This window comes from Aethalodelphis obliquidens, unplaced genomic scaffold (genome assembly GCF_003676395.1).
Source record: "Aethalodelphis obliquidens isolate GAN/ISIS:26980383/991018 unplaced genomic scaffold, ASM367639v1 scaffold24, whole genome shotgun sequence".
NCBI classification, from domain to species: Eukaryota; Metazoa; Chordata; class Mammalia; order Artiodactyla; family Delphinidae; genus Aethalodelphis; species Aethalodelphis obliquidens.
Window position 1 is genome coordinate 9,870,535 of NW_020837968.1, and position 13,921 is coordinate 9,884,455.

The 13,921-nt window shown below is 41.1% G+C and overlaps 1 protein-coding gene across 1 annotated transcript in view; it reads right to left on the reverse strand.

The window, feature by feature from the left end:
• USH2A (usherin) overlaps window positions 1-13,921 on the reverse strand; it is a 774,017-nt gene that overhangs the window by 42,124 nt on the left and 717,972 nt on the right. Inside the window, exons 64-66 of the mRNA XM_027122185.1 lie at window positions 6,421-6,630; window positions 4,130-4,368; window positions 3,050-3,258 (exon numbers count right to left, since the gene is read on the reverse strand). Coding sequence (XP_026977986.1) covers window positions 3,050-3,258; window positions 4,130-4,368; window positions 6,421-6,630 — 658 coding nt within the window. The remainder of the gene's footprint in view (window positions 1-3,049; window positions 3,259-4,129; window positions 4,369-6,420; window positions 6,631-13,921) is intronic.

The following is a 13,921-nucleotide window of genomic DNA, read 5'->3' on the forward strand; positions in this document are numbered from 1 at the left end:
ACTGTAAACGGTAATTGCTTCTCAAAGCTGGTGGCGGTGTTTTGTCCCATTCCTCGTATGGAGTAGCATTTTTTATTAAGTCAGAATTCATTTGACTACACTTTCATTTCAGGAATAAGTGTTTCTCACAGTTCTTTATGGGTTTGTGAAGGGAGGATAGCGAGAGGAATAGGCAAAAAGGTAAAAGGAGGTTACACAATTAGGCAGTAGACGTTATGAAGAACGATTACACTTTGCTTTGATTATAGCTTGGGTGACAAAGGACACTGATTGCGTGGTGCCAATGGTAAACGTGAGACGTTCTGGATGCGTTCACTCACTCACTAAACAACACATTTTGGGTATCTAAGACTGCCCAGTGCTGGAGATAAAATGGAGAGAATGAGAGCCAAAGGAAGCGCACATTCAAGGGGAAAGATGCGCCCTCTGTCGGGGGTCTGCCCAACTCAAGCTGGTTATGAGAAGTTCAAAGGGAGGCAAGGAAGCTGGGTGTGAGCGTCTGGATTTCAAGCAGGGAGCTCGGGGAGGAGGTGGCCATTTGGGAGTCAGCCTTCGGAACTGAAGCCCTGGAGGAGATGAACTCAGCTGAAGAGGGAAGAGGTGAGGCGGGAAGGAGAGGAAAAAAGAAGGAAGGGGATAAAAGGGAAAGTGTGAGCAGAGAAAGTTTAGGGTTGAGGCTTAAAAACCTTGGCTGGTGGAAGATCAAGCAACAAAGTTGACTAACACTGAACATCCAAAGACGCAGGTTTCCCAGGAGAGACTTGTCATGAAAACGAAGGGGAGCCACTTTCTACCAAGGATGGAGGCTTCAATCACGTTGAATGTTCCCAACGTTCCCCAATGTTCCCAAAAAAGCCCACTGGATTATCAGTGTGGAGGTCAAGGGCAAATTTAGGAAGAGATTTTCATGCAGGGATGAGGTGGAAATCAGTGTGGAGGAAGTTAAAGAACATGTGGGAAGAAAGAAAATGGGAAAGCACTTGAAGACCATTCTTTAGAAGAGTTGTCTCTGTGGGGAGGAGCTGGGGCAGGAACCAGAGGCGAAATGGAGTCTGTTCGCTTTAACATTAGAAAGGCAGAAGCAACAGTGATACACTGAAGATTAAGGATAGAAAAATGATGAATAGTAGTGAAGGAAGTGGTACTCAAAGCACAAGAGGCAGGTTTATTTCAGATGAAGGACCACCCCTTCCTGCCGTGTCCCTGGCGGGAATGATGCAGATGCAGGACATGTGGCAATCTAGGGTGGGAAGGGAGCAAATTACTGACTGATGACATTTCCTTTCCTGGTGAATTACAAGGCAAGGAGTTCTGCCAAGACTCTAGGGAGAGGTGGGTGAGGATTGTATAGGCTTGCGGGAAAGGGATGAGAAGAAGTGGAAGGTTTGAGGAGGGTGGAGAAGGTCTGAAATCTCTATTACAGAAAGTAGGTAGTGAGTTGACCAGGTTAACACAGCAGTACCGAGGGTGCTGCTGAGCTGGGTGATCCTGAGCTTAGAGTAACACTTCTACCTTCTAGGTGTGGAAACTGGAGGGACTTAAGCTCTGGCTTTAGCTCATCATATAGCTCCAGGAGCCTCACTTCAGATTCTAATCAATGTGAATGGCATCCTGGAATTGTAGTGCACAGTCCACAGCCCTGCCTCAGTTTTCTCACCTATAAATTTGGTTAATAATAGTACTTAACTTCATAGGTTTGTGGTAAGGATTATTTGTAAAACGCTTGAACAGTGCCAGGAACGAGCAAGTGCTCTCTAAAAATGACCTCTTGCGAACATCCTGCCATGTTACTGCTCGGGTACATTAAAGTCTTCGTATGAGGCAGTGAACTTTCACGAATGCATAACTCTTACTTCTAAAAATGTCAGTGCCAAATACCGAAGATGAGGTTATAATCTGATATAATGTTTCTGGAAAGCAAATTTGCAATAAGTGTGCAAAGCCTTAAAATTCCTGATGTAGTAAATTCCATTTGTTGCCATTTAAGAAGATAACCAGACATTCACACAAAGATTTGTTCACAAACTTTCTCACCACATTTATAAAAGGAAAATATTAGAAACAACTGAAATGCCCAATTTATTCATAGGATGCAATGTTATATAGCCATTAACCTTGGTGGCTAAAGAGTTTTTAATGCCATGGGAGATGCAAATAAAATAATGTCAAGTATAAAAAGCAGACTATGAAATTTTCATTAGAGTATGATCTCAGCCATGTAATAACAACTCTGCATAGAAAAGGGATTAAAGGAATGAATTACGCCAAAATATTAATGGTGGTTGCCTCTGGGTGTGGTGGGATTATAAGCAGGACTGGCTTCATGGTTGTGTGACCTGTGCAGATGCCCAGGATCCCTCATGTAGAAGAATTATGGACTTAGTTTGATGCTCTGCTGTCATTATCTTGAAATTGTTAACGATTTTTGAACAAGGGGCCCCATATTTTCATTTTCCAGTGGAACCCACAAATGACGTAGCTGGCTCTAATTATAAGTACTTATTTTATTCTTAATACCTTTTTTGTATTTGCCATTTTTAAACAGTAGACATATAAACCTTATAAAATCTGAAAAGGACTTATTTTATAGAAATGTCAGGAGGCCCCAACGGATTAGCTAATTGCCCTTTTCTGCACTCAGTAGCCCTTCTGCTTTTCCTGGCAGCGCCGTATATCAAAGCTTTCCAGAAATGCGAGCTATGACGCCACGTCATCTGAAAAGAAAAGGAATGGCAAACTTCTCTAAAAAGTTAGCTCAAAATAAAGAAAGAAGAAAAGTCATCTTACCCATGTATTAGCTTTCCCTTAATTGGTTTTCATCCCATTGCTACATGAAAAATCTTCCTAAATTCACTCTTGATCTCCATGTTATTGAATCCAATGAGCATTTTTCCCCCATAGTCATGTTCACTGATGTCTCAGTAGCATTCAAAGGAACTGAACACTCAGTCCTTTTAGCAAACTGTTTTCCCCCTACCTTTCAGGACAAGCTCCCCCTGCGGCTGCCCTCCTAGCTTTTTGGCTTATGGCGGCAGCCACTTCTACTCACATTCTTTTTGGGTGATGAAGCTGATCCAGTCAGAGGCCGTGCTGCCCAAATCATTGTGGGCCACCACCCTCAGCTTGTAGGTGGTGTAGGGCTGGAGACCCCCGAGGCTGGCTCTCAGCGCTGGCCCAGCGTACTTTGTCTCGGTTTGGCTAGGAGTACAGGGGGTGGCTGAATCCGGGGCGCAGGCCATGTAGAGCTGGAGCTCATAGCTGGAATGAGAATGGACACGTAAAGAGAAAACAGGCAAAGGAATCAGTCTCACTCTCTTTTAAACCTGTTGATCTTTTGTTCTCACTGAACTGCCAGCTCTTTCAAATTCCCATTGGTGGGAGACTGTTCTCAGAAACACTTTATTTAACGCTGTTGGAAATGGGCAGCAGATGGAACCAGAGAAATGATAAGAGAAGTCACATGTATACACATGTTGCTGTCCACCCAGCAGCCAGGAATCCTTGTTGGTAGAGATAAGATATTTCTCTCTTTTTAGAAGGGAGTGATAAAACTGTTCTTCTCTGTTGAAAATAAAGAATATCTTTTTTTCCTCCAGATTATCTTGAGTGAAATAACTTCTGTGGTCTTTCAAACAGTGGTTCATTACGACATTTTAAATTAGATCAAGGAAATTCTGATTTAGTCACAGAAGTTCCTTATGTTCTAGCTGAGCCCTGTAGAATGAAACATTCCAGGGAACCATGAGGAAGAGCACAACCTTTCAATGAATGGGAACACACTGCCTTGTCCTTTTTTATTTTGTGGATGCACTGCGTGGCATGAGGGACCAGGGATCGATCCCGTGCCCCCTGCAGTGGAAGTGCTGAGTCTTAGCCACTGGACCGCCAGGGAAGTCCTTGCCTCGCCTTTCTTATTTAAAGAAAATTTTGTTGTTCACCTTTCTATCCTTAGCTGATTTATGATTGAAACACTTTGTGGGGAATGTGACCACTCAAATCAATTGATTTGTCTAAGTTGCTATAGGTGTCTGTTCAATCAGTAAGTCTTCCTTGGGGAGGGCTGGGCAGCTGCATGTCCGTGTTCATGCCTTATTTCGCTTTCTTTGTCCTTTTGGCTCTCCCACGCTACCTTTGAATGACGCCGTTGGGGAACAGTGGGGGACTCCACTGGAAGGAGGCTGTCCTCGAGGCCAGTGTCTGGATCTGGGGACAGGACAGTCCTGATGGTGGAGCAGAAGGAGTTCTCAGCTCTGCTGTTGGCCCTTGGCTGCAACAATTGAAGCAAGTACAGGCCTCCACCCCAATGGAGTAGGTCGTGAAGGGCTGCAGGCCATGAAGCGTCTGCTGGGTGGCCAGGCCTTCAGCCAGCTGCAGGAGGAGAGAGAAGACTAGATGAGGCCCAGTGGCAAGTCACAGAGAGTTGGTTCACTTTTATCGTGTACCATGCGTTCTATGAATAGAGTGCCGTGCTAGTTACTCTGGGAGATGCACCCTGGCATCTATCACAATATTTACCCTGAGGAATGACCAATCCAGCTGGAGAGGCATGGCCTAAACATGCAAAAACATGCAACAAGATAACAGTTTGATAGAAGTTTGAGGCAACAGGGTAGAAATCACAGGGAACAATGTTGTCTATTACCATAAAGAGATATTAGAAAATGGCTCAAAAATCACAAAATACTGACCGGGTTCTGTGACCCTCAGAATGATGCCTTTTAGAAAAACAAAATCTATATTTGAATTATATTTATTATATTATATTTCTAAGTCAACTTTCACTAAGGTCCATATTCTGCCATTGTTACTTGCATGTAATTTTGGGGTCAAAACTCCCCTCAAATCCCCTCAAATCTTAGAGTATTTAAGAGCTTGAAATATATATTATCTATTTGTATATTTACATATTTAGGAGTTTGAAAGTCCATGTCTTCCTCTAAGGGTATTGATCTGTATGAAATATAGTTTTTTCTCAATTATCTTTGTTGCATTATAAACTTTTTGGTTTATCTGGAGCAAATACTTTTACCTTATTGTGCTTTTCCTAAGTGCTCTTTGGAACAGAAGAGCTCAGAAACTAGAAACTCATTTTCACGTTGACATAAGCAACATTTAATTAAGAAGAGCTACCTGTTGTTTAAAAAAATGCATACAAGGCACTCCAAATAGGAATTATTTGAGTTTATTAATATTATCATTTTATAAGCATGGATAATCAAGGGTTGATTGTATTTACATCATCTATATTTATTGAATCGGAAGCCTTGTAGAAAATATGCTAATATTTCTTTAACATTCCATACAAGACTTCCTTGCGTGTGAGTTATCTTTTGAAATTGTGTTTCACTACCTGCTACGCTGGCCTCAGAGGATTTCTCCACACTTGCCAAAATTGTTCCCTCAACTGGTCTAAATAATTTATCATGTCATACCAGGGTCTGTGCAATTTCTCTATGAGGTTTGTGTGAACAAAGTATTCTAATCTATACTTATTTATGAGAAATGTGAGAGTGACACCAGCTGTCCTGCAGAGAAAAGAGACTTCATCCCCTGGCAGGTAGTCTCTTCATTTAAATAATGCAGCAACTGGTCTAGTTGATTATTTAGTGTCCCTTTCAGTGAATGCCTGGGCTAAAACACAGCGTGAAAGATGATTTCCCTCCACAGACCATCCTGTCTCCTCGATGTGCCCCAAATGTGTTAATACACGAACAGCGGAGTAGGGCTGAGCTGAGCTGTTCTGTTGTTTCTTCCAAAGACCTAGAACTTTCTAGAAGTCACCAAAACAAAGTCTGAGATTTCAGTGTGCTATTAGAGATTTGCTCGTGCCAAAATGGGGATTCCGAGGATATCCTTTGCTCTACTTTTTCCTTTTTCATATTAAGATTTACACCACCAACAGAGACCCTTTGTTGGCCCCTTACTATAAGCCACTACTACGCTGAGTGCTTGACATGTGTTTTCTAATTCAATTAATTCAACTAATTTGGTTATCTCTAAAGTCTTAGGTTCCTTAAAAGATCTGTGGAGTCTTTAATACCACATGTAGCCCTCCTTTCCCAGAGCATTTACATATATTCTGTACGTTTCCTAACGCTATTTCTTTGCAGAGGGATCTTTATGCCACTAAGGTCACCACAGGGCAATTGAGAACAGATGGATAAGAAAGAAGTATCAAGGGGAAGAAAAAGCAAGAACACCATGGTTTATGATTTTTCCGTCGTGGAGCACAGGCTGTGGACGCACAGGCTCAGCGGCCACGGCTCACGGGCCCAGCCGCTCTGCAGCATGTGGGATTTTCCTGGACCGGGGCATCGAACCCGCGTCCCCTGCATCGGCAGGCGGACTCTCAACCACTGCGCCACCGGGGAAGCCCCTATGATTTGTTTTAAATAAACCGATCAGAATGCTGCTGCTCACCACCGTCTGGGCCCCGCTGGTATCGTTGGAGAATAATCTGTAGAGACTGACAATCCCGTTGGGCTTCTGCGGGGCGCTGATGTTGACCACTGCTTGGGTGGCAGAGACGGCATGGAACTTGGGGGCCCTGAGACCTTCCGGGGGGGCGGGCCCAGTTCTACACCGCGTCCAGCTACTGGAGGCTTTTCCTGCTGAATTCACGGCCCAGACCTCAAAAAGAAATCAGTAAGACCAGTCAAAAGCCAGAAAACTTCCGGCGGCAGAGAAGTTGGCAACTCAGAGCAACTGAAAACAACAGAATGAGATAAACTTGCATCTTGCAACTTTGTAATTGCAAAGGAGGGCGGGTCCTTCCTGTGTTTAGCCTTTGACCCTGTGAACACAGAGGGGGTCCTATTAGAGTCCCGATTTCTGAACGCAAGCTGGCTGATGGCTGATTTAAGCCTAATGAAAAACCGCTCATCTCTGTGCGGGGTGTGGAGTGATTTTGTCAGCTTCTGCAAACTGGATGAATCTGCAGACTCCATAAAACTCAGCAATTCTTAAACCCCGGCCCCGCCCAATCTGCATGAAAATTGAATTTTCCTTTCATCAAGGAGGGAATAACCATATGGAAGGAGGTGTAATCTTATTTATCAAGCACCATTTGTATAATTAAACACGAATATCCTAAGAGGTTGCCTTAGGTCATCATTTGCATGAGTAAGTGATTTGTAGAATGTCAGGTACAATAGACAGAGTAGATGGATGTGTGAGTGGATAGGGTTAAATTAGGCCCAATAATAGCCAACCACACAGTGATCAATCAGGATGATAGATCTAAACGGCAATCCGAGCAGACTGTCTGCACGTCTAGGAGTCTTCCTTAGTAAGCTTTCGTGTTGTGCAGGTCTGACCTCAGGAAATTGTTCCCTCATTTGGTGTCTCTGTGTATTTATATACGTAAACACACACACACAAATATTACAATATATACGCTATAGATAATAATTATAATATATACCATTATATGATATATACATGTTTTATATAATTATATAGGTGTGTGTGTATATATATATATATATGTATAAATTTGTTCTGAGCTTTTAAAGACAAGTCTGGAAAACTTGTTTGATTCTATAGTACACACGTTCTAGGTGTTAAAAGAGCATGCAGAATGTTCAAAATACGAGATCTTTAGAAAACACTGTAGGAGAATACTTTGCAGTGAGAGTTCAGTTTCATTTTTGTTTATTCTGCTTTTGCATCAATAATAATTTTAAGAGAATAAATAAATATTGGAGAGATTTTCCGTACTTAGGCTAACTTCTATCAGTGTTTCTGTACTTTTTTTTTTTTTTGATTTCTTTGTAAAAGTAAAATTTCTGATGTTGAATTGCTCCTGGATTGCTGTCAAATGCAAATCTCCTCTTGCTGATAGGATTGTCAGAAACCCCGTTTTTTCCCCCGGTTTTATTGAGAAATAGTTGACATACATGCCACATTTAAAAAAGGGGTAACTAACCTACTTACAAAGCAGAACCTGTTCTTTTCAGAGCTCTGATCCATTTCTCTCATAGTTTGCATAATAACTACTAACATCTGTATAAATTCTATACTTTACAAAGCACTTTAACAAACGTTCGCTGACTTGGTCCTCACAACACAACCTCGTAAGGTGGCTGGAGAATGTATTATCAGCCCCTTTTGCAGATGAGGAAATCAAGGCTCTGAAATGTGACTCTCGTTCAAGGTGACAGAAGTCACTAGAGCTGAAACTAGAATTCTACTCGCCAATAAACTTTACTGCTCTTCCCAGTAAACTGTGCTTTTGATTCTGTATGTCATCCATATACATAAATAAGATACTCAGGATCGTGAATATTAAATGACTTTTCTATAGACAATTACCTACCTGCAATTCTGGATTGGGTAAAGTCTCTTAGCTTGCAAGGGTAAACAGACATGCCCAGGTTGTCTCGAATGATAGAGGTTTGTTTTGATAGGCCCAGGAAACTGTCTTAGCAATGGGAAAGCTAGGCTCCATGGAAACTAGAGTACAGGGCAGAACACAACTGTAGCTGCTCTTAGCATCCGCTCTGGAATGGCCATGGTCAGTCTTCCAACAGGGAGGGTAGCTATAGGAGGTAATTGGTGAGGAGGTCAGATTTCACGGCTGATGAGACGGAGTCGTGGACTCCCCAGTCTGCTCCAGACCACCCTCTGTTACTGCTGATGTCTTGCGGTGGAGTATTTTTGATTACACGCCGAGTAACAAAGACTGAAAGGAAAATATTCTTGAGAAAGGGATGCAAAATAAGGTGCACATATTGATAACAAATTCTTTGCCAAGAGAAGGGCTTTGGTTGGTTGGTAATTTAAGGGTATACAGAATTTTAGTGGGGGCCACAAAGGATAGAGAACACAAGGAGGAAAGTGCAACTGGGCTTGACAAAAATTCAGCAAGTTGCCAATTAATTACTGAGCATCCCATCTATTAAGGCTTTTTAATGCTGCTGTTGGCAGATGGGACTAGACCTCATGCCTTTCTGCGCTACTTGGGCAAACGGGGGTGGAGGAGTCCTAGTTCCCAAACGTAATTTAATCCATGGTATTTTCAAATACTTGCATCTCAATAGTGTGGTATTTTGCTATGGATCTTTAGAAATATTCTCTTCTAAAACCTAGGCAATACAGAATTCTCCATCAGTAAGTGGAAATGTATGTAGGATCTAGCGTCTTTTGTCTTTGACAGGAGACCTTCATAATACAGTGCTTTTTTCCTAGTCTTTCTTTTTAGTATTCAATCAATTTGAGATCAAAATAGCATTCATATAAATCAACATGCTTATGCAAAGCAGGAGCAGCCTATTTACATGAGCTCCTCTGGAAATGAAAGCTGTTACAATGAAGAGAAAGCTGTGCTAATGAAGCATTATGGATTTCACAGACCTTGCACCAACAAGGCATCGTATCTTCTACCAAACCACCAGAAGAAAAGTCAAAAAGAAACTGTCAGTGATATTCTTTCTTTCTCTCTCTGTCTCTCTCTCTCGAGGTAAAAAGTCCTTTATCCAAAAATCGCTGTAGATTTTTGTCTATGCCCAGCTAAACAAGAGATAAAGGAACTAGGGCTTTCCTGGTGGCTCAGTGGTTAAGAATCCGCCTGCCAATTCTGGGGACTTGGGTTCAAGCCCTGGTCCGGGAAGATCCCACATGCCGTGGAGCAACTAAGCCCGTGCGCCACAACTACTGAGACTACGCTCTATAGCCCACGAGCCACAACTACTGAAGCCCGCGCGCCGAGAGCCCGTGCTCCGCAACAACAGAAGCCACAGCAATGAGAAGCCCGCGTGCCACAATGAAGAGCAGCCCCCGCTTGCCGCAACTAGAGAAAGCCACGCGCAGCAACGAAGACCCAACGCAGCCAAAAAGAATAGAGTAAAACAATAAAATAAAATAAATAAATTTATTAAAAAAAGATAAAGGAACTAAAGTATAGTTCAAGGTTCAGAATAAAAATACTAACAGATTATGCTTATGATTTACTTCTACTGAGAAATAATGGCCCCAAGATTTGGGTCCATCTTTATATGGTAGAGAAAGAAAAAGCAGAGATCTTGAGTGGGAAGATTTGAGCAATATGCCCTGATCTTTTATTTTTAACGCATCAAGAAATTAAATATCTTGAGAACAGACGTAGAGTTGCCTACTTTGTCTATCTCAATCTATCCTATCTATCTATCTACCTATCATCTATCGCCTATCTACCTACTTGTTACCTAACTGATAAGCCAATCCACCTGGTTTGTATCCCAAGGTTCCCTCACATCATCATTGAGTATATAAACAGTGTGTGAGCTACTCACAAAAAAGAAGGGACATTTTAAGAGCTGGAAACAGAAGTACAGCTTATGAATTCCATGGCCAAGAGAAAAAAATGTAAGGATACTTTTATCTTTCGTTTATTCAGAATATCCTTAAACCCACAGCATTAGTGGAATTGAACATATTTTTTATAATAAAAAATTAGATGATTAAAATTTCCACTAAAGTAACTTATTATTTGGGTTTAATGAACACTTGCACATGTGTGTAGACACACACACACACACACACACACACACACACACACACACACACACACATAAGAGTTAGGAACTTCCCAATGCAGAGCTGTTAAAAATGAGAACAAGTCAGGACTGGCCAAGTTGGGGTGTTTTCCTCTCTAACGTTTTGGGTGAAACAGCGAAAGGAGTTACAATGTAAGAAGATGTCATGGAAAACACAGGTTAACTATTTGAATACATTAAAAATAACTAAAATGATCTAACCATAAATTCTATAACTGACTAGTGAAAGAATAGATCTATTTGTTCTCAATCTAATTTTTGATATCTAACTAGTGACTATTACCATCTTTATGCTGTTTTCCATTAAAAAATAAAATTGTTCTTTTATTTACTCTGCTCCCCTCCCATCCCCCAGGTCTAATCACTGTAGTTTGCTTTATAAAGTTTTAATTACATGAGATGTCAGCATCTGTCACCACGCTGCCCAGATCTCATTGCTGTGGAAACAATGGGCTCAGTTGTGTGTCCTCTGTTGAAAACTGCCTCCTAGAAATCTTCCTTCAGAGGAGTCTTTGTCAAAATGTGTTCCTTGGCTACAATCATCAAAATCAGCTTGCGTTCTTGTAAGATAATTTATAGTGAAAAGATCTCGGAACCTGCCTTTTTAACAGATTTCCAAGTGATTCTTGTGCCCAGTCTTATTTGAGAAACAGAGAGAGCTCTTCTCTATAGAACCAGGTACACAAATCTAGGCACCATACATTTTTTCAATTTCTGTTCATGGGTTGTCTATTTAGAGTTGTACTTTGCATCACTTTTGTCATTACCTTCAGCCATTCAAATAAGCACACAGCATGTATCTGGCTGCATATGTTACAACTGCAATGATCACCACTGAGTTTATTACAGTGGCCACAGTTCCAAGCAGAACCAGAGTTCACTAGCTTTGGAGAACAACCATTTGCTGCCTAGTTTTCACTCCAGGTGCAAATTTCTTGAAACATTGATCTTTCTGGAACTTGTTGGGTCTATTTTTTCTTTACAGCCCAGATGAATAGTATTAACTATTCTAAAATGCTCCTAGTTCCTCTCCTACAACATTTCTCCTTCTAATTTTATTCCAGAAGGAAAGCAAGATTTGTGAATGGAAGCACTTGTAATAAATTTTGTGAAAGAGAAAGAGAAGGACCCATGACTCTGCCGAGGATGGGAGAAGGGGAGATGCTTCAGAAATTCTCTTAGAGTGGTGGCCTGTTGGGTGCTTATGTTACTGACCTAGTTATGCTTTAGCACAATTTCCACACTTAACTGTAAAGCAGTTTTCATTTCAATGCGTTGTCTCACTCAATGGCTCATAGCTTTCTAAAACAACATTCCCCAGGACTGATACTTTCCAAGTGCAGCCTCACTGCAAAGAGAAACTCTTAATGTACATTTCCACATTTCCAGGGTTTCTTGATGTGTTTTTCCTTTATCATGGAATAAAAAAGTCCTTAATGGTAAAAATACCTTATGATTCTTTTGGCTGGGGAAATGCTACGAGTCTTGATAAGACCAAGAGGCCATACCTAGTGATGCGTTCTATACTGTTAGCATCCAGCTGATGTCTACTTGGTCTTGTATTTGCTATCATATTCCATATAAAAATGGATCACAGGAATAAGCAAATTCAGCCAGTGATCTTTCACAAAAACCCTCTAATCTGCTGACTCCTAATGTAAGTGACAGTGGCTATCCTTGTCCTTGAAGCAATTTGAGATTTTGCTTTTTCTTCCAGGCTGTTTGTTATGAGTTGCAGTATAACTGCTACTCTCAGAGGATTAATACATGGAGGGATATTTCAGTTCTCTGCAACTTCTGTGATATTCTAAAACACACTTCCTTGTGGAATAATGATAATTTTTGATGCAACAGAGACATTTCAACAATATTGTTTCATATCAAGCAGCGTTAGGGAGGCAACATCATTATAAAAACTGGAGAATGTGAATATATTTTCGTGACGATTCACATCAGAAGTAAACAAAAATCCAACATGAACAGCCATGCCAGTAATTAATAAGAAGAGTAAATAGGTTGCATGTTAACAGGCAAACAATTAAATTATTTGTTTCTTAGGGGCATGTAATGAGATTGTTATCACACTCCCAGAAGAGAGACAAATAGATATTAAAAAGGTCTTTCCGATACCTGTATTGGCTGAGGCCAACAGCTAATTCAATAGATTCGATCAAAATCACCTCTTTTTTCACTGCTCCTGATTTATGACTTGGGCTGTAGTTAGTCATCACTCACTGCAGTTTGCTCTCCAGCACTCATAAATTATGCCTCATAAATAAAAAGATACAATCAAGGAAATCATATCAATTCATCTACAACCTTGGAGTATATTTTCCCATGGCGCTCACGCTAATGTCTTTTTAAAGGGTAGCTTGCCGTGGGTTTTGAATATGTGCGAAGAGCAACGTGCCAAAACGGACTTAGCCAGAACCGTGGTTAAGAGAGACTCGTGGCTAAAAAGGGAAGGCAATAAATCTGAAACGATAACCAGATTTTTAAAAAAAATTTCATGAACAGTCCTGTAGGCTGCAGTCATAAAGGAATAACTTGCTGAAAAGCTCTGTGTAGCTATCTGTTTAACCATCTACCTATCTGATTTTCTTTCCTCATCAGGTGGACTTTTCTCAGCATCTCTGTTTGCATGGTGCTTTGCTGGGTCCATTAATAGTTATGCTTTTACAGATAGGGTCCTTGCCTTCCGGGCTTCTTTAATCTAAAACACTTTGGATCGAGCAAGATGGAACACAATTTTAATTGAATTCTGGGACCCAGGGGACAAAGGGTACAGCAGAACATTGTGTTCCTTTCTACCGGTGCTTTTGAAATTCAGAGATGTGAAGCTAGTAAAGAGATTACAAGACATTTTCCTTGCTAGAAATGGGTGTCTTCTGTCACTACTGCTGAGCACACAGCCTTGCCCTTTGTGGGCGCTCAACAAATACTAACGGCGCTCTTCTAAAATAGAAGGAGGGGAAAATTGGCTTCAGCATTAGTGGGGAATACTGAAACTAGCTTCCATGTGATGTTCGTAATGATAATGAAAATTTGGAATTTATCATACTCCTTTTTATTGCTTGTGTCTGCTCTCCCTGAGAGAAAATAGGAACCCAGTCCCATCCAGCTCTCATGGAGGATACGTAAAAGTAGGTCATGGGTTTATTGAGCACTTATACTTTTATAAGGGTATTACATGTACTCATTTATTTCATCCTCTCAGCAATCCTATGAGGCTGGTATTAGCATCATCACCAGTTTACACACAGGGAAACAGAGGTACAGAGAAGTTTATGCACCTTGGTATGTGGCAGGGCCAGCCTTCTAATACAGGTATGTGATGTAAAAGCCTGAACTCTCTACTTTTTTCTATTGAAGGAGGGTCTGGACAC